Source organism: Lepidothrix coronata, unplaced genomic scaffold (assembly GCF_001604755.1).
Source record: "Lepidothrix coronata isolate B3197 unplaced genomic scaffold, Lepidothrix_coronata-1.0 Scaffold133, whole genome shotgun sequence".
NCBI classification, from domain to species: domain Eukaryota; kingdom Metazoa; phylum Chordata; class Aves; order Passeriformes; family Pipridae; genus Lepidothrix; species Lepidothrix coronata.
In genome coordinates, this window is record NW_016690313.1 from 70494 (window position 1) to 90378 (window position 19885).

A 19885-nucleotide genomic window follows, 5' to 3' on the forward strand; every position below is an offset into this window, starting at 1 on the left:
TATTTCTACTTTGTTGTCATAATTAAACTAGCTTTTGTTCCCAAATAGAAGAGAACAGAAATGGAACAAAATTTGTTATTTCTTTCAACAGCAGCTGTAACGAAGTTTGGCTGATATCATCCCAAAGATAACCCCACAAGAGCCAAAATTAGATCTCTAATCATGCTCTATATCTGCCTGCAGTTGCCTGTGTTGCAAAGCTTGGGATTTCCACCGTAGACCAGACACAGATAAACTATACAGCCACAAGACAAGCCAAAGGCCTTTCCTTCGCTCCAGCTCTTTTCTAATTACAGCTGGTGCCATCAATAAGAGTTACAGTCAGAGCAAAACACTGCAGGGATGAAGATAACCAGTCATAAACAGTACATCCTGTGGCAACCAAAGCCAGACTGATTTAAAAATCCAGAATATCTTTACCATCCCAGGACAGTCAATTTCTCAATATGGTGCCATTTTAGCTTAAAACAGCACAGTAATTTGTCATACACATAAGACAGTATCATTAGCTGGCAAGCTTGAAGGAAAGCTGTGGAACATCAAGCAGGAGATGTTCTTCAGGTCTGTCCATTACACAGCAAGGCAAAGATCAATGCTACGTGTCAGTCACATAATGCAAGGCAAATTAGAAAAAAAATGTTCAGCATAAGATTCAGTGCTGAGGTAAAAGGTAAGAGAGACATCTCATTCATGGTGTCTTCCATCTCAGGAATTTTGATATTTGAAGAGAGGGAGTCAATAGATTTGGCTTTAGGTGAGGAAAAGGAAGGATTATAGTGGTCCGATAGCTTTTCTCATTCTTAATTGCTAAACTATAAATAAAGGCTACTTTTGTACTGTTGGCTTTGGTAATAACTGAATACATTCCATCCATTTCCAGAAAATAACTTTATTAGGCACAATACATGAATAGAAAAATTTACAAATATATTAGTGTTTTCAATGCTGGAGTATACAAAGTAATCTCTATTTAAAGTCTCACACACACATATTAGTAACTCTGTCTCCAAAATACTGCATAAAAATACTTGGATTACTACTATGAAACTGGTCTAGCAGTCTCTTTCTCTCTTTGTCAGAGAGCTTTGAGTCTTCATCGATAGCTTTCAACAGAGACAACAGCTCATCTCTTGTGGTCTTCTCTGTACTGGAGCGATACTCTCTTTCATCAAGTTTTTGGCAAAAGGTATAGCCTAAAAGGAAACAAGAGACATTCAGAGCTAACACCACATTCAGCTACCCTAGGGATTCCACAGACCCATCCTCCTTTAGAGTCAAATTAATCATCGTTACAGCAAGTCTTTTTGCATCACCTATTTCTCATTTTGGGTGCATGACGAGATTAAAAAGCTCAGTTTGAACTGTTACCTGTTATCTTACTGGGATCCTGGCCTTTCTGCAAAGCCAGCAATTTATTGCTGACCATCTTATGCAGAGTCCCTGGGATCTTGAAGAGAAAGAGATGACAATGCATCTTAGAAAAGGCAATTCTTCATAGGCATACGAGATTAGCCAAAACCTGGTCATTTTCTAGCTCTTACCTTTAACACATCTCTTTGGTTGTCCACAAGGAACAAGATCAGGAGGTCAGTTTTCCCTCTGGATAAGTTTTTATTGTTGATAATAGCTTTAGAGAATGTTCTTTTCACAACCATCCTGTTGTCACTCTAAAGAACAACATGAATTAAGGACGAAAAGAAGAGAGTTAGTCTCCCCCATTGTCCTTCCAGAGTCATTGCTCTTCCTGTAGTCACCTATTTAAGCTACAAACATGTTTTCTTACCAGTGTCTGTGACCTCTAGATTTCAGTAAGTGTAAAGCATCTATTAAGTACACACTTACCTCCTTCTGTAGTTTGAGCTCAGAATTGTGTGCTGCAACAGCCATGAAGTACAACAGTCTCCTGAACTCCTCCCTGACTTGGCTGTCTAGAAGTTTCAAATACAGCTGAACAGCTTCTAAAGATTGCTCCATCTTCCCATTCACTGGGGAGAGATAAGGGTATCTATTGCCATATTTATTTACATAAATGTTGCAATAAAACACCTAAATATCCACTGAAGAGACGTTCATCTCTCTACACAGAACTGGTCAAACTAAGCAATTAATTCTCACAAAAACTTCTCACAGGTTAATGAGAGCTGCTTGCAGACAGTCTGAAAACATCCCACATACAGGCTTTCAGGCTGATATTCGAGTAAGCTCACTTGCAATTAAGTTCAATTACAGTTCAGCCATCTTGAATGGGATGTGAAATATTGCAAAGAGAAAATGGTTCTGTTAAAGAAATGAGTGAGCTCTTGTTGTGGAAATAAAGATCTCCCAAAAAATGAGAAATATGTTCTAAATACACGGGCTAGTGTGAGGAATTAACTGCAAACCACTTTGTAGAGCTTGGCTAAGTTTTAATTTGCCTTACTATGCAGAATAGCCATTTTAGATGTGTGAATGATTTAAATGAAGTAGGTGGTACTAATATCATCTCTTTATCATGTAGGGAGGAGGAATAGGATATAAATGCAAACTATTCCCACCAACAGGACAAACTATTCCCATGGAACAAGAAATAGGATGAGAAATATGGAGAACAGGGATAAGATGTTAATTGAGGACTAAAACATCAAAAGCTTTCTAAAATGTTGTCTAAGCAAAATTTAAGAAACATTTCTGTGTAAAAAAAAAAAATAAAATTTGTGAATGGGGTAGAAAGTATCTATACAGCTTTCAGTTTAGCTCTCATAGCACAAATATTTAATATTAGGCCATATTTATGTTTCATTTCCCATGGATCTTTAACTTCCATGTATACCAGTTGCTACCAAATTATAGTGCTCCATTTTCACAGCCATTCTACACAGACCCAATCAAAGATTACAGAACTGCATAAAAGTCAGGACCAAAATCAAGCACAATCTTTATGGCTAGAAGTGAAAAGGAAAAAAAAAAATACTTGCAGAAGTCAATATTTAATCTTGGCTGCTGAGGTAAACACTCAGTTTCTCAATACATGTCTCACATAAGCATAGGAACACGGCTTTATTTTACTTACCTAAAAGCTCTGCAATTCCTAAATGGATTTCAGGTGCGTGGCTTAACAGCGGCTCCTTTTTTTGGCTGTAGTATCTACCAATATTGTCAAACAGCAGCAGTTTCCATGTATCTGCTTGATCTGGCTGATCAGGCAAGTTCCTGCTAATGTCCACCACCATATGATCCGGAAGGTATTCCAAGCAATCTATTGCTGCCGAGAGCCATTCGTCTGTCCTGGAAGACAGAGTGGTTTAGGTTTGTAGCATTGCCTACAGGTGCCTTTCAGAGCTGGTTGCTTTGCTTTCCGCAGAAAGCAGGTAGACTGGTTTCTCAATCCCAGTGAAAACTGCATGTGTAAGTACTTAAATACATTAGAAATTCTCACACACACAGGACACTTTACCTGACACACTCAAGTGGATCATAGTCATATACCTCTTTGTTATGTATTTGATCAAGATGAAGAATTAGTAACCCACACAGGTAAACAGTCACAAGCAGTTAAACCTGAAGTCAGTGATGTCCTCTACTGTGAGATAAGGACATAATTATTGCTAGATAAACAGAAACATGAACCTTGATCTGATTTAGACTGGTAAAAGTTTTTCAGACAATATTTTTAACTCTGTGCACAGTTTCAAGTTCGGCATTTTTGGCTCTTTTAATATAGTAGGAGGAACTAAACTATTTCCTCAAAAGTAATGCTTTAGGAAAACTTTCAGGTTGGTAATAAAAAGCTCTATTCTTTCCTCAATGCAGCAAAGAATTTCCCCTCTGAATACCATCATTGCATTCGAAAACCATTCCAGCGTGCAGCAGAAATTATCCCACTACTCTGGCTTAGAGCTAAGATATTGTTATTTACCAGTTATTCCAGTCAAGTCCAACAGGGAGCAAAGTGCCTGCTCAGTCCTTTCTGGCAGGACTGAGACTACTACATTTCTACCCAAAGATCAACTATGCTTCGCATTCCCATGGAAGCAGAAAGTCTTACAAATCTGCAGAGGAGAGCAATGAATACTTACTGTGAGTCACTGAAAGCCTTGAGGATCTCTCTGTCTAGGTAGTTGCTTGTGATGACATACCCAGCTCCCTTCCTTGGCTGTGGGAGCTGAGGTCTGATCTCTTGGTGCTCCAGCAGAGACTCCAGGAGGGGAAGGTCGACCAGCTGCAGCAGACGAGCAATTGTTTGTTCTTGCCACACTTCATTAATAACTGGGAAGGGTGGATACACAAAGCACATGGAGACTCAGCAAGTGCAAAAACAGATTATGAGAAAAGGACAACTCCCCTTCCTCCCATCAGGCCTAACCTACCAGACTAATTTTACTAAAATAGAGATTTACAGTAGCAAAGAATGTGGCCCCTTATCACCTTGAAGTGCCTTTTATCACCACAAAAAGCAAGAATTACCCATTTGTTTACTTAACTACAAGTGTGAGAGAACTGCTTTTTGGATAAGTTTGAAGTGCCTTACATTCTCTGTGCTCTAATTTGCAAACAATCGTTGTTCTAGATAAGATATCAAAAAAAAAAAAGTGTAATGGTGACACTGTCCTTATCACAGCTTCCTAGGATGTTTCCCTGTGATGAAACCACAGTTTCTAGGATGCATTAGCGTTTTTAACCAAGGGAAAAACCACATTAGATCATAGTTTAATCCAAAAGGGACAACATGAGTTGTCAAGAATGGTTTCACACACTACTGAAGGAGTGCTGGATGTGCAGATAGAGAGTTCAAAAGCCAGGGAGGAGCTCTAGCTCTAGCTGGCAGTAGACTATTGGCCATGACTAAGTCAAGCACAGAAGTAGTGCAGGTAATTGAATACTATGAAGAACATTCCTAACTCAAATCAAGCTCTACACACTGGGTGTTCTTCTCCACAAAACTAGAGATGATGGCTCTTGTCTAATAGAAAGGCAAGTCTGCAACAAATGTAATTTGCCTTTTCATGACATGGTGTTCAAAACAAAATACTGTGAGACTCAGTTTGTCTCCCTCTCCAATCTGACAGGCATAAGTCTTTCCAGTCCTACAGATTTACCTTCCTTCTCCCACAAACAAATGACTGTGACATTATTTGGCTTACCTCGGCGGGACAAACTATCCGAGATGTTTACTTGAGGGGTATTTGCAGGCCTTAGACTCAGGTTTTCCCAAAGATCCTCCAAGTTTTCTGGTTTGACAGGAGTGGAGTGGAACAACATGCTCTTCTCATGTCTGAGATTAAAAACAGTTTTTATATATAACTATATTCATACATATAGATAACCAAACGTATCATGCAACATATAGATATGAATAACTGTCCCAAGATTAAAAAGTGTTCTCTCCTATATAGATATTTACACTATCTTCCCCCTCTTCTCTGCTGCCTGACACTTCCTTTGTCCATCCAGGAGAACATATGATAATTTAAAGAATTAATTGCATATGACAGTTGTGTGCACAGTTCCTCCCTTGGAACTTGTCACAGCTGGCATCAGCAGGTTACTTCAATTACCACAGAGAAAGTTTAAGAGGATAAGTGGTTAAGCAGGGGAAATTAATTTTCAAAACCCAAATAAGATTCCCCCCCCTCAAAACTTCCAGAGTTTTAAGGCATTATCCATGATAGCAAAGTGAGGACAAAAACTTAGTGGTGTTCTTGAAAAACCAAGGAGGCGATTGCTCCGTAGTTATGGGGCTTGTTCATGCCTTCAGCTAATGGAAGCCTTCAGAAACCTGTCACCTGCTTCTGTGTGCTGGCCAATTCTTCTCCCAACTGCTTGCACAGGCTGTGGAGTAGACAGAATTACTGCTCCAGCCACAAAATTAGCATTCCTCCAAGCATGTCTATTTAATTTCAACTCCCAGGGTTTCTTTGGTTTAGGACACTGCAAAAATCCTTCTGATGCCCATTGTCTTTACTATGGATGTGACAAGCTGCATGGATCAATGGATCTGTTCCTTTCACTAAATGAAGAAATGTAACTCAATGGGTCTGTGCCCTGCCTGGAAGAAAACCACCTTCATTCAACACTAATAAAACATGAATACTCATGTTTAATGACTGTTTGTCCAATATGTTCTAAGTCTACTTTAACAATTCTTATGATGAAAATATTTTTAAATACCACACTTGCTTAAAGTGTTTTTAATTTCTCACAAACTCTCCTCTTTCCAAATAAAGACTTGGGACTGTTTGATTTAGTACACAACAAGAGCTAGTGGTCCAGAGGGGAGAAGCAGGATCAAGGAACTATTTTTATTCTGTCTGTTTCTATAATTTTTTCATCAGGGTTGATGCCTTCAAGTTCACATCTGCTACTCTCATTAACATGTCGGTCACATAAGGAGGGTTTTTGTCAGGTCAGTAATATTTGCAATTTTCAAAAGTGCATATTGCTAAAGCTGTTGTATTTAATACATCAGTGGAGCTTGTAAGAATATGCTGGACTATGTGCAGAGATGAAGACTCAGAAATAGTTCAAGGGAAGTTACTTGGCAAAGTGGCATCTACATAGCATGTGCTCTGCTTTGTGAGGGTTTACTTAGTACCTGGGTTTTCTTTGGCCACTCCTAAAGAGACAGGGAAACAAAACCTCACCACTGCCCTTCCCTCTGGTTCTAGGATGGTGTGCAATAGCACAACAGCAAAACAGCCTGCCACCTAGCCTAGGAAGAAGTCATATATGCATAAAGAAATGGCTAAAAGAAAAGCCAAATTTGAAGCGTAGAGAAGCAAAGATGATGAAAGGGGGAAACAATTTTTCTTTAAAAGATGCATGGATTACTGGTTTATGCCAGAGCCAGATGTGCAGTGACTAAAGATTGCTCTGTTGCATTATCCTGTTTGATGCACCTGAATTCCAGTTGGTTATATGGGTTTAGATCACTATCAATATGCACTTAATTTCTACCCTCCTACCTCCTTCCCCCAAGGCAATGTGATAACAGACACAAAAAACAAGTTACTATGCAGGTTGAGTGATTTACTCTCTTCAAATTGCTATTTCCTACCTGTCTTCCACCCACAAACATCTCATCTGCATAGTATCTATTTTTTCCCCCTCTAGGTCCTGTAAACGTACAGCGGTTTTCCCTTCTCTCCCCCGGAACACTTAACATTTTCCTGCTGTATAGAAATTCTTCCCTTCACACCCCACGTACTAACCTTTGTGGGGTACACTGCAGGTAGTCTCTGTCGAATTCTGTTTGGTTTGAGGCGTTTGTGAACCTGTAGAGGCTGCTGCTGCTGTCTTCAAACACAGACCGCTTGTCTTTCCCAAAGACCCTCGTTGAAACGGCCTCAAATACTTTGTAATCCATCAGCGCCTGGCACACGCGCACTACTTTAGCACGGGAAATATCCACATCCCCAAAATACTTGTTCTGTAGGAGATGGGCAAAGACAACATCCACAGCATCTGAGCCAATGAAACAGTCATGGTAGCACTTTAGGTTCTGGCGGCGCTTTTTCACTTCCACTTGAGCTTGAAGAGCGCTGATAATGCTGCTCCAGACGTACGTCGCTCCAAACGGCTTCTGCGCCAAGCTAAAGCCTGAGAACAGAGACAACAAAGACTGAATTCATGCTGCAGCTAGAACAGAACAGCCCCCTTTCTGGCTCCTAGCTTTCATGAATCTCCTAAGGATTTAAAAAAATCTTTGAGACTTCCACTTTGGCTTGGGTTGCGTATGCGTTAACACTTTGTGACTTCCTTAGCAGGTCTGTCTGCTGTGTGCTGCTGTCTCTCTCTCTCTGGTGGTTCCTCTGGCTACATCAGCCTAAAGCTTTTCTACCATGAGTTCCTGGTTTTTTTCAGCCTCTCTTTCTGGCACTGTCGTTTTGTGTGTCCCTCTGTCACCTAATGGTTACACTTGCAGAACCTACTCCTAGGCACAGGTGTCCCACAACCATAAACCAGCTGTAAGTACTTGTAACTGCCCTGTTAGTTCCTCTACTAACACCAACAGCTGGGCAGGGAAGAGGGAAGCAGGGATGAAGACACACATCAGAACCTTGTTTCCTGCAGGATTGTGCACACACAAGCTACCTAATATCAGTGCTTAGCACATCACTAACAAGTTCAAGGATTCTCTTAAGGCACCACTCACTGGACACTTGTCCCACCAAACAAGGTCCTGCCACCACAGCTCCCGCCGAGACCTTGGCTCTGTGTGCTCAGTGCCACTTCCTTGAGCCTTCCCTCCCCCAGTAAAGCCACTGAACTATTACTCATTTACCAGTCTGATTAGAGCAACATGCCAGCAGCCAACAGTTTGACCGGAGGCTACACTCAGCCTCCACAAGGACTTGAAAACACACAAAGTTTACAGGTGGCACCTTACTGGGAAGGGCTGCAGCCACCAGAGAGACTAGAATTAGAAAACATGTTTTTCAGTAAGTCAGATGAATAATTTAGTAAGACAGGAAACAGAGGAAGAAGAGGGAAATCAAAAGCTGAAGGATAAAATATGGAATGAAGAGCTGGCAGCAATCCTACAGAAAGCCATCTGGGATTGTGACAGACCTCAAACCAAATGAATTAACAGTGCCATGCAGTGTTTGAAAAAAAACAACATGCAACTCCTTCTGGAACATATTACCATGAGCATTTTCCACAGAGATGCAGGAGGTGTTTTTTTTCCTGTTCTGTTTAGTCTGAAGTGGCTTTACTTAGAGAATTGTATTCCAGTTTGGAGCACCAGTGTTTCCAGCTGATCTGCATCTACCAGAAAGCCCAGAAATTAGCAAATTAGCACGGAGAGGCAGGAAGGTAGAGAGGCAGTAAAGACTGATGGGGAAGCAGAGAGCACAATATAATTTGAACACACCAACACTTATAAAGGACAGCACTAGTTATCTTTCTGAAAAGATTCATGTCATGGGGGGGGGGAAAAAAAAAGCTTTTTAATGCACAGCATTGAGCCAGCCAAGGTAGCAACCTTTCAGAACCAGCAATTTCTGAAGTTTTAAACTTACAAGACAGACAAGGCACACACACTTGCTGGTACTTTAACCTGATGACACCTTCAGGCAGGCAGAGCAAACTCAACAGAACGCAGAGGAAACTCAACAGAATGCAGAATTCGCTTCCAACCCTACACCTGAACAGCAGACTGACCTCTTCGGAAGGAAAAAAAACAGCCCAAGCCCGACACCACCAAACACACACCAGCGCTGGGTTCTGTTGCTAAAATAAACATCAACACATACGACCTGCAGTAATTTTACTACTAACCACGGCTTTATCACCTCTTCCTTACACGCACACATAATACCACAGAAAAGATTTGAGGGAGGTACGAGCGTGGCGTCAAGGATACAAGTTCCCACAAAGCTAAAGTGCTGAAGGCAGGAAAGAAAACCAAAAACCAGTTCCCAGCGAGCGCCACCTGCTCTTAACCTCAACCCGCTCTCCGGCCACGCAGCTGCCCCGCGTTGCCCCGTCACCCTCCCCGCCCGCAGCTCCGGGCTCTCCCGGGTCTCTCCCTGTCGCGGAGCTGCTCCGGTGCCGGCACATCCCGGACGGGGCCCCCGTGCGGAAGCGCCTCCCGGGTCCGGAGCGCGGCCAACTTTTGAACCTCCGGGAGCCGGGAAAGGCGCCACACGGAGCTGAAGCCGGCGGGGCTCCGGCGCGGAGCGGGACGGCTCCAGCCCCCATCCCTCGGCGGGGCAGCCCCGTCCCGACCCGTCCCGTTCCGTCCCGTCCCGCTGCGCCCGGGTGCGGGCAGCCCGCTCCCTGTTCTCCCCAGCCCCGTTCCCCGCTCTCCCCGGCCGTACCCGGGGGCCTGGCGGCGGGGCTGCAGACGGCGCTGAGGTTCAGGGCCGCCGCCTTCTCCCGCACCGTGGCCATAGCGAGCGCCGTCCCCGCGGATGTGCCGCGCCGGGCGGGCCCGCGGCTCAGGGAGGGACCCGCGGGGGCGGAGCCGCCGCGCCCACGCCCGGGGGAGGTGCCCGAGCCCGGGGCACAAAATGCAGCGACGGCCGGGCCCGACCCCCCTGGGCACTGCCCGGCCGTCCGCCAACGCGGTTTCGTTTCCTGGACAATCACAGAATGCCCAGAGTTGGAAGAGTGCTCTGCAGACGGTCCGGTCCAATCCCCCTGCTAAGGCAGGGTCACCCGGAGCAGGTGACACAGGGACGCATCCAGGTCGGTTTTGAATGTCTCCGGAGACTCCACGACCTCCCTGGGCAGGCTGTTCCAGTGCTCTGCCATCCTCAGTGGAAAGAAGTTTTGCCTCGTGTTGAGGTGGAACTTCTTGTGTTTTAGTTTATGGCCCATTGGTCCTCGTCCTGTCATTGGGCACCACTGAAAAGAGCTGGCACCATCCTCTTGGCACCTGCCTTTGGGAGATTTACATGTACTGATGAGATCCCCTCTTCCTTAGTCTTCTCTAGACTAAGCAGGCCCAGCTCCCACAGTCTCTTCTCACAAGGAAGATGCTCCAGACCCCTCGTTTTCTTTGTGGCCTCTGCGGGACCCTCTCCAGCAGCTCCTTGTCTCTCTTGCACTGAGGAGCCCAGAACTGGACACAGCTCTCCAAATAAGAACTCCGGGATCCATAGGCAGCAGCGGGAAGGGGGGAAATGTTGCAGGGAGCTGGTGCTGCCCGGGGTCAGGGCCCCGCTACGAGGGCCCTGCTGTTCCCAGACGGGGAACTGCGCCCTCTGCCCTTACACACCGGCGGGAGCAGCCTGGCCCTTCCCTACAGCACTGGGAACACCACTCGCATTCCTGGCACCAGGATACTCATCCCTGGTGCGTGATCAAGTGCTGGATTTCACAGAATGGGTCGGTTTGGAAGGGAACACAGTGGGTCATCTAGTCCAACCTGCTCAAGCAAGGTCATCCCAGTCCACATGGCACAGGATTGTCGAACCATATCCCAGATGGTTCCAATATCTCCAGTGAGGGAGACTCCACTGGGCAATCTGTTGTAAAGAAGTTCTTCCTCATGTTCAGGTGAAGCTTCCTGTGCATCAGTTTCTGCCCAGTTGCCTCTTGTCCTATCTCTTGGCACCACTGAGCAGAGCCTGGATCCACCCCTTAGATATTTATACACGTTAATGATGTCCCCTCTCATGATGTCTCTTCTTGAGGCTGAACACACCCAACTCCCTCAGCCTTTTCTTGTAAGAGATGCTCCAGTCCCCCAGTCATCCTCATTGCCCTCTGCTGGACCCACTCAAGGAGCTCCACGTCTCTCTTAATTAATCTCTCTTTATTTACCCTGTATTTACCATGTCATTTAAAACCCCAAACCAGCCAGATCTAGTTCTGTGAGTTAACCTGAGCACAGGCCTTGTATATAACCATGGCTGAACAACTGAACACTGTCCTTGGCTGTCACCAGGATTTATGGCTTGAACACCCACATATGGTTGAAGTTTTCCTCTAGTGTCTTCTATGAGCTCCTTATTATAGCAACAGGCATTTCTCACTGCAATAAAATAATAAATTCACTTTCAGGGTAGTAAAAGTGTTTTCTACTGTCTGCAGCAAACTGTTGAGAGATTCAACATCATTTTCTAAGCACGGATTATTTTGATAATTCTTTCTTACTCAATGAAAGTGTATTAGAACAACATAAAATCAATCACGTTTTCAGACTGATTTCAAGAGGAACAAAGCCAAATTGATCTCCGTGATATATAAACTCAGAAGTACATAATGCACATAAAAGACCAAATAATAAAGATGTTACAAGCGATGCAAAAATTCATTTTGAGTTATCAGATTATTGAACTGTTGTTGGCAGTTTTGCAAAACAAAATCCCCTGTGAAACTTCAGCCTGTCCCCCGACAAGTTCTGTGCAAGCAGGTGTAAATACAGGATGTCTGCCACCCACTGAAGCTCAGGTCAGCCTTCTTTTATCCTAATTTGTCACACTCAAAGGTAGGGCACTGCAAGTTTATTCATCGTATACAAATGAATAAACAATGCACTGCATTGGAAGCTGTGAAAAATTAGTACAGGGAACTAATACCACAAACTTGCAGCAGATGTTTCATTGCCTGAGCAATACAGCATTTAATAATGGGAGTTCTAGGAGTGGAAGTTCTTGTGGAGGTTTTCAGATAAGGAAGTCTTGAGTTTCTGGGCCCAGAGAAAAAGGAACCTATTCAAACCATAGCAAAATGCCAGCCTTTAAAAATGAAAGTTCCTATTGTTTCTCAACAATAGGAAGTGACAAACAGAGATTTCTTTCTTAGGGGAAGATGTTAAAAAAGAAGTTGTCTTGACTCACAGGTGCCATTAAGAACCTAATAAAATAACATATAATGCACAGGTTAGTGGGGATTTCCATGATACCTTATTTTATTATTCCCTACTTTTATAGCAGTTTGTAGCAGTTTTTTGATGCATTGCCGAAATGTAATTGAAAATCAGTGAATGCCAGAGCTCATTTTCATATTTTTTTAAAAAATAATTTATTTTAGCATAGTTATTTAAATAAAGTGATGCAGTCAGTCATTCTGCAGTGGTTCACCTAATCTGGAGAGAATTTAAAACCACACACAATTTCAAATAGGAGGTGCACCAATCAGCTAAAAACAACATTATACCTTACAGGAGAGAATGATTTGTCAAAATACTGCTGGTAGGGAGCAGAGTGAATCACAGCACTGTGAGCTGCTCATCGAGAAGTTTATAAGATTTTTTTCCTCTTGTATTTTATTACTGGGGGATCAGCAATCTACCCTGTACTTCTTCTCATAGTGACCACAGCCCTGACACACGTTTCCCCACGGGCACATGGCAGGTATTTGCTCCTCAGACAGCTGTTGTCAAACAATATCTGGTATCAAAGAATGCTGAAAACTGCTGTCTTTTGGTGTTTCTTAAGATAACATCATTATAAAATGCTTTCCTGAAGCACGGTTAAGACTTTTATGTAATTATTAATATATACATAATTGATTTGTTTATATTTTATATAGTCACTTCAAATAATGCAACCTGTTACAGCCAGTATGGTCCAAGTCATTCCTTGGACTGTGGTGGAAAGATCTCAGGGTGAATGTGCAGCTCTCTGTATCTGGTTTCCCCTTCCACAGCATGTTGCCCAAATTAACCTCCATAAAAGCTGAACACAGGATGCACAAGGGAATGCCAATTACAAAGACATAATTAATATAATTAAATCCTAAAATCACTTAGGACCAACTTAGTGGCATTCCTACATGCACATGGAACAATAACTGTCCTCCAAAAGCAGTTCCTCTGAAAAATGCAGAATTACAGACAGAGACAGGTGGTACTGTAGGCAAATATACCCAAACCTGGTCTGTGGGGTGTAATCTGCAAATGAGAATGCAAACAGCACCAGAGATGGAAGTGATAAGATAGACACGGCTTTACTGTTGGCTCTCTGTCTATTAATTTTGTGTGAAGTTGCACAGAACAACAATTTTGTGATATGGTTATGGTGACTAAAAATGTATTTTTAACAAATTATGCAACCAAGTCTTAATTTGTACAGTTATGTCAGATTCTTTGCAGCTGTCATAAAGAACTTTTATAGCAAGGAACAGCAAGATAAAAATCTATTTTCATTTATTTCCAGGTCGTATCTCTAGGAGAAATACTCCTACCACCTACAAAAGGATCACGAGAGTGGCTATGTTTTGGAGAACTTAAAAACTTCAGTTTTCAAGAACTTCTGAGTCTCATGTAAGAGCTGAGGGTTTAATTAGAAGCATAGAGAGTACTGAAATTCAACAGCCACACTTTCAGGCATGTCTGCTGCTCAGGAGCTGATTAACGTGCTGATGTCAATTAAGTGTTTGCTCAAGGATAAAGATGATGATAAAGGATAAAGACCCACATTCAGGTCTTCTCTGATCATGGGGAGAGGGAAGGCAAAATGGAAATTTTTTCCTCACAAAGTGAGGAATGATGCACACCTTTATGCAAAATGCTGTCTAGATTTTTCCATAATGAACTTGGAAGCTGGACAGCCAACCAGTATTTGGATGTGAGAGCACCTGTAATTTCCAGGTATTCTGGGCATGAATGAAGGAGATATAATTGAATACAAGACCTTACAAAGTAAAAACATAAATGTGTGATTAAGTATTTCAATATCACTATCAAAAAGAGAAAAGCTGGAGACATATTAATAGAAAATATGGGGTGCTGCTTTTTTTATCTACAGCAGGTCAATGCTTGGTTAAGTGACTGGAAAATGTTACCTGTTCATGAAAGAAACAGAGGAAAAAGTTTAAAATTTAAAAAAAAAACTTAAAAGAACACCATACCTGGAACATAAGATGTTCTAAAACCAAGCAGTGTTTAATGTTCCAATTATTATTCAAATTTTAAGTGCCAAAAATAGATATTGATTTGTCACTGAAAATTGACCATGAAATAAAGGGGGATTCTTGCAGAAAAATACTATCCAATTTCTTATTTTCAATAGAATTTAGATCCACTTTTCCTAATGGTTAACCCAGAACTCTGCATTTCAAATGCCAGTCTTACATCTCACACAACAAAAGGCTCTCCCTCCTGTACCAAACTTTTTTCTTTAGATTTCAAATGTCTTCCCATAACAATATAAGCTTTAAAGATTAAGTACATGTCAACACAGCTTAAATGTATACATACATAAAACTTTATTGCCATAATCACGAGGATCTCTTGAACCCAACCTTTGTGGCTGTTTCTGAAGAAGCACAGCCATTAATAATTACCATAAAAATTCAGAAAAATATTCCAGTTATTTAGAACAGTTACTCTTCTGTTTTTTCCCCACTTAAGTATCAACAATGCCTGTATTCTCTACAGTGGTGAAGTTGATGAAAGGAGAACATTTTAAACAGTAACCCTTAAAATGTTGCTCCATTCCATTCACAAATGTCGAGACAAATTAAAGTTCAACATATGTCACAGTGTCACACAGAGATACTCGTGTAAGGGAAAGTAGCAGCTTCAGTTACAGAAACTGCTATTTTTTTAGGTCACAACTATCATGATATTATGAAATCTCCTCTGTTTTATTGTTTGAAGATACAAGTCCAACGGGTTGTTTTTTCATTCTCAAACAGACCTATAAAAATTAGAAAACTCTTTTCCTTCTCTATTAATCTCAGATTTAAGAAAATGAACAGCTATTCATCAATACTGGATTGCAAAGGGCTGTTTGATATACTGGACAGATGTGAAGGCAGATGAAAGAACTCCTGCAGTGAATCTCCCTTTAATTACCAAGGAACACGTTCTGCCACTGTAGTTCAGAGCACAGGGATTGCTGGGGGCTGAACTGCACCAGCTGGAGAGGACGGACACTCTCCTTTACAGTGCAGAGCAGGTTATCCACAAATTCACTCTGCTTAGTCCCAGTTTCCTACCTGAATTAAAAAAGACCATGTAGTACTAGGTTCTGTGGGATACAGTGATGCCACCCAGCAACATTCAACCCAGAGCAAACTCAACCTCTGCCCCACCGTGGAGAAGCCACTTGCAGGTGCTCTCTGGCTTGGCACGAGCACCATTTACTCCCCAAGTGCAACTCCCGTATTTGACACTGAAGTGAAATCTGTAAGGATTCCACCCTGGCATTTTGGAACAATAAACAAGTTCTCAGGACAAAAGCTTCTGGGTGACTGACAACGAGTCGACAAAGGGGCGCATTGTTCAGGGGCGCAATCCTTCCATTCCCGGGCTGGAATACCAATGTGAGGGTGGCGGCGGGACCAAGTCAGGCAGGGCAGTGGCAAGGGAAGGGCAGGGAGGCGCCGTGTGGAGCCTGTGCTGGTGCACAGTGACCCCCGGTGGAACGTGCTGCACTCCGAGGAGGAGTCCACACACAGCGGCTGGAAAGGGAGCAGGTTGTGGGCAGGATTACCCTGGGTGGTTTGTGGTAAGGAAATGAAAGGCTACAGGGGGCAAAGACTATTCGTGAGGTCACCAAAACCACCAGTAGTGATGTCACAAGCCTCTGCTCCTCAGTCTTAATAAAGACAACAGGATTTTGCCTTAAATGGATTTTTCAATTTTTCCCTCTTGAGGAGGTTTTCTGGGATCTCCAAGCAGGATTAGATACTCTAGCCAGAGACTGAGTACACCACGAGATAGCACGGTCACTGTTTGGATAAAACTCCTCACAGAACAGTAAAGACTCACTGTCATCTACACGCCACAAACCTGTTCAACCAGAATGGGCAAGTACAATCAGACACATTGAATAATTGAAACGTCAGAAGTCCCTCTCTGCCCAAGCTGGGAGTTACCAATTCTCAGGTGAGCTGCAATTACTGACCAAATGTGAACTCTGTACCCTGCACCACAAACCCAAATACACTAACTTGTGTTGCTGTGAAAGGGGCTCTAGGTAAGGCCACAAAGAATTAAGGGAGCAGCTCTCACCAGTTTATACGATTGTGGAGAGCCTGTGCAGGACCAGCTGAATGAGCAGTGACGTCCACCTGAGGCACGGTGAGATACTAACTTATCTATCATGGATAAGCTCCACATTCCTACTCCCCACATGAGCAGTCACTGGTGGCACCAGCTTAATGGGATAGAATCACAGAATATTCTGAGTTGGAAGGGACCCACAAGGATCATCCAGTCCAACTTGTAAGTGAATGGCCCTTACAGGGAGCAAACCCATAGCCTTGGCATTATCAGCACTACGCTCTAACCAACTGAGCTGATCTCAGGGCAGAGGGAGCTGAGGGAGGAGGAAAATCAGAAATCTAAATGGATTTGCTGGGCAAAACTGAATTCCTGATTTTGACCAGGAGGTTTGACTTCTTCAGAAATTGGCTACACACCATTTACGTTCTAGAGAAGAGAATCAGGCTTATTGTTTATGCATGTTAGAAGCAGGAAGATCTGTAATTTGCCTTTTATATTACTGTGCAATGTGCTGGGGCCACCTAACTCAATTATGCCATGTTTTGCCAGGCCCACAGTTTATAATGGGAAAATGGCCCTGGAAGCATCCCACAGAGAGCTTTATTACCCCACTAAAAGTCAAAGGGAACGTGCAGAGTGCCTGTCAAAAAGAAAGTAATAACCCCTGGACAAGCATTTCTCATTACCTGGTTTGTGGGGGGTTTTTTAAGCCAGTTGGTTCCAGAATTGCAACACTTGGATTCTCCCAGAACACGTGAGCATTCTCTTCAACTCCTTTAGTACAAAGTCCATTGACTGTGGTCAAACCACCTCTCTGGCTGTTTAAACAAAGTTGCTGGACGTTGCACTGAAACAAAGAAGTGTTCCCTTACTGTCTTCTGTCATGAAAGGGATAGGGATTTCTGCATTCTGACCACCAACAAAAATCTGGGAGCTTTCAGAAACCACCAAAGCTGCTTTATTTAGAGAAGAGCTTTAAATCCTTATACTCCCAGAGCTTTGAATGACTTGCCCATATGACCTAACCTCATGATAAAACACTGATCCTTCAGCTTTTATTCAATTATCATATCATTTACCTTCTGTTGTCTCAGCAAAAAATATCTGATACATAAATAATGCATAGACAAGTCACAACAGCAGCCACCATGGTTAGAGAGGAAAGGATGATGAAAAACAACACAGTTTTACTTAAAAGGTCTTGCCCTGGAAGCCTGAGAAGGCTACAGCATGTACTTCCAGTGATAGAGTTTAAGATTTCAAGTAACACACGTAGAATAAAAAGAGACTTCATTTATTAATAATTTGAGCCAAAAGCACCTATGAAGAAATCAATCACAGCATTTTAAATTGGATTTTTAAAATTCAAAGCATTAGTGACTGGATCTAAGAGTGGCCACTCCCATCCATAATCTTTATCATACACACAGAATCAGATGCACAATTAAAATTCTCCTGTGTGTAAACATCCCAGTGTGTCTAAAGGATGACAATTACTCTGATTTTGAAGCTGTTACACAAACTGTATGATTAGTAGTTAGTATGTTCCATTAGGGCTCAGTTGTTTAAAGTTAATGCACTGGCTGGAAGTTTTGCAGCTCAGTTACTGCTGACTTCACTGCTCACACATTTGCATTACTGCTGTTCACTCACTGAATGCCCCTCCTCTGATGGCTGTTTCAGGGCTTGCTCACTTCCCAAATTCTTCCTTTCCAATGTCCTCCCACATCTGACCCGTGTTTCTTGCAACTTCCCACCCCTCTTCTCCCTTAGATTCCTCCCTGTACAAACCGTCACATACATATGAGCCCTTCCACATTATTCCCAGTCTTTTCCCCCTAAAATGAAGGGCCTTAACTGCTCCTTCAGTCCTGCTTGTGGGCTCTGCTGTTACTGCTGATTCCCTTTGGGCATCATGTAGCTAAGAAAACCCAACAAAACCAACCAAAACTAAACACACACACACAGAAGAAAATGCCCAGTGAAACTTTTAAAAGCAGAAGCCTAAGAAATACCCAGGGCAAAAGAGGTACAGCCCTGAAATTTTGTTTGCTGTTTTCCCTGACTCACCATTTATTTTTCTCCTCTATAAACATCTTGTTCTCTGTATTTAGTGCTGTATTCTCATAAGAGATCAAATTAAAAGAATTTTAAGACAGGTCTCTGTACTTCAGTTTCTGGAAATGAAACAAAGATTTGTTGGTTATCTATGGGAGAGGCAAATACCTAATGCAAAGAAAGTAATTTTGACTGCCTAAGATACTTACCCACAAATTGCTGATAGCAGGAGCTGCTGCTCTCTTTTGAAAAGCTGTGTACATTCAGCTTCTTGCCTTTCTTTTACTTTAAAAAAAAACCCACCTTCATAAAATTATAATATGTCTGAAATGCAGTATCAAAATCTTCAGCTTCCACACTGCAACAGGACATTCTCTGCCTACTTGCTTCCTAATGTCTTTTTTTGGAGAAAACAACAATCAACTTCATGGGCAAATGACTCATTTTATACTCATCTTGCTTTGGAAAGCAGCTTATACAGAGAGTCATTAAAAAAATTAAAATATTCCAGCCTTTCAGATTCACGTTTTTCTCCAATTACAGATCTTATAGACAATATCCACAGCATGGGATTCAGCCCTCTGCCTGAAAGAAAAACAGTCCTAAGGCTATGCAGAGTAATTCATTGTAATTTGTGGGGAAAAAAAAATAACAAAACTCTCTGGAGTACCATTTCTTCCCGCAGGTGCATAGAGATGATATTCCAGTTTAGCAAGAAATAGAACAAGTGAAAATACTGCAGGAAAAAACCCACCTGAATCACAGCAGTATTCTCCCTCTTACCCCAACTGTCTGGCTCCTCACTTGTCACAGAAGTTTAAGACCTGGCAGATACATTGTGAAAATTAATTCAGAACATTTAGAACCCATAACTGTAAAAGTCCCAGATCAACCAGACATGTTCAATTCATGTAATATAGTGGAAAAACAACCCCAAACCCTAGAACTGTATTTCTTCATACTGTAATCAGAAAATGTAGTCTAAATTGCCAATTTGTTTCCAACAATCTAACTTTTCAAGACTTGACATTTTAACAATAAACGACTAAGCATTATAAGGTTTTTGTTTAAAAAGTGTTTTCACTTTAATGGGTTTAGTTAATAACATCATGAATGGTACAAAACTGTCCTTTTTCACATTTCCATACATTGTATTATGGACCACCTGAAAATCTGGACTAAGAATGCATAAAGTGTCTCTTAATTAGCCCTAGCTTCATTTTTGCCATATGTAGAGCAGATATGCAGAAGAACATGCATTTATTACCAATGACATGTTAATATTAGCTTAAACAATAAAATATGGCAGGATGTGCATTGTATAATGCACAGATATGTAATAGGGTAAGAGAGACCAAATGTCAAGTGCTGGCAACGAAATAAGAAATGGTCGATAACACACTGACATTTTGTGATCATAGTATTAGCTCTTCTGTTTTA

At 42.2% G+C, this 19885-nt stretch overlaps 1 protein-coding gene across 2 annotated transcripts; it reads right to left on the reverse strand.

The window, feature by feature from the left end:
• Positions 1-859: 859 nt before the first annotated feature.
• On the reverse strand, positions 860-19775 carry DEPDC7 (DEP domain containing 7). 2 transcript variants are annotated; one of them, XM_017827006.1, is made up of 10 exons: positions 18458-19775; positions 17074-17234; positions 7188-7575; positions 5121-5251; positions 4056-4245; positions 3050-3264; positions 1843-1985; positions 1542-1667; positions 1369-1447; positions 860-1193 (listed from the first exon to the last, which is right to left on the reverse strand). In XM_017827006.1, exons 3-10 carry the CDS (start codon positions 7340-7342, stop codon positions 979-981), a joined length of 1254 nt encoding a protein of 417 aa, XP_017682495.1. In that variant the 5' UTR covers positions 7343-7575; positions 17074-17234; positions 18458-19775; the 3' UTR covers positions 860-978. The 2 variants fall into 2 exon arrangements, with proteins under 2 accessions (XP_017682495.1, XP_017682494.1); XM_017827005.1 differs by lacking the exons at positions 17074-17234; positions 18458-19775 and adding an exon at positions 9801-9882.
• Between the last annotated feature and the right edge of the window lie 110 nt (positions 19776-19885).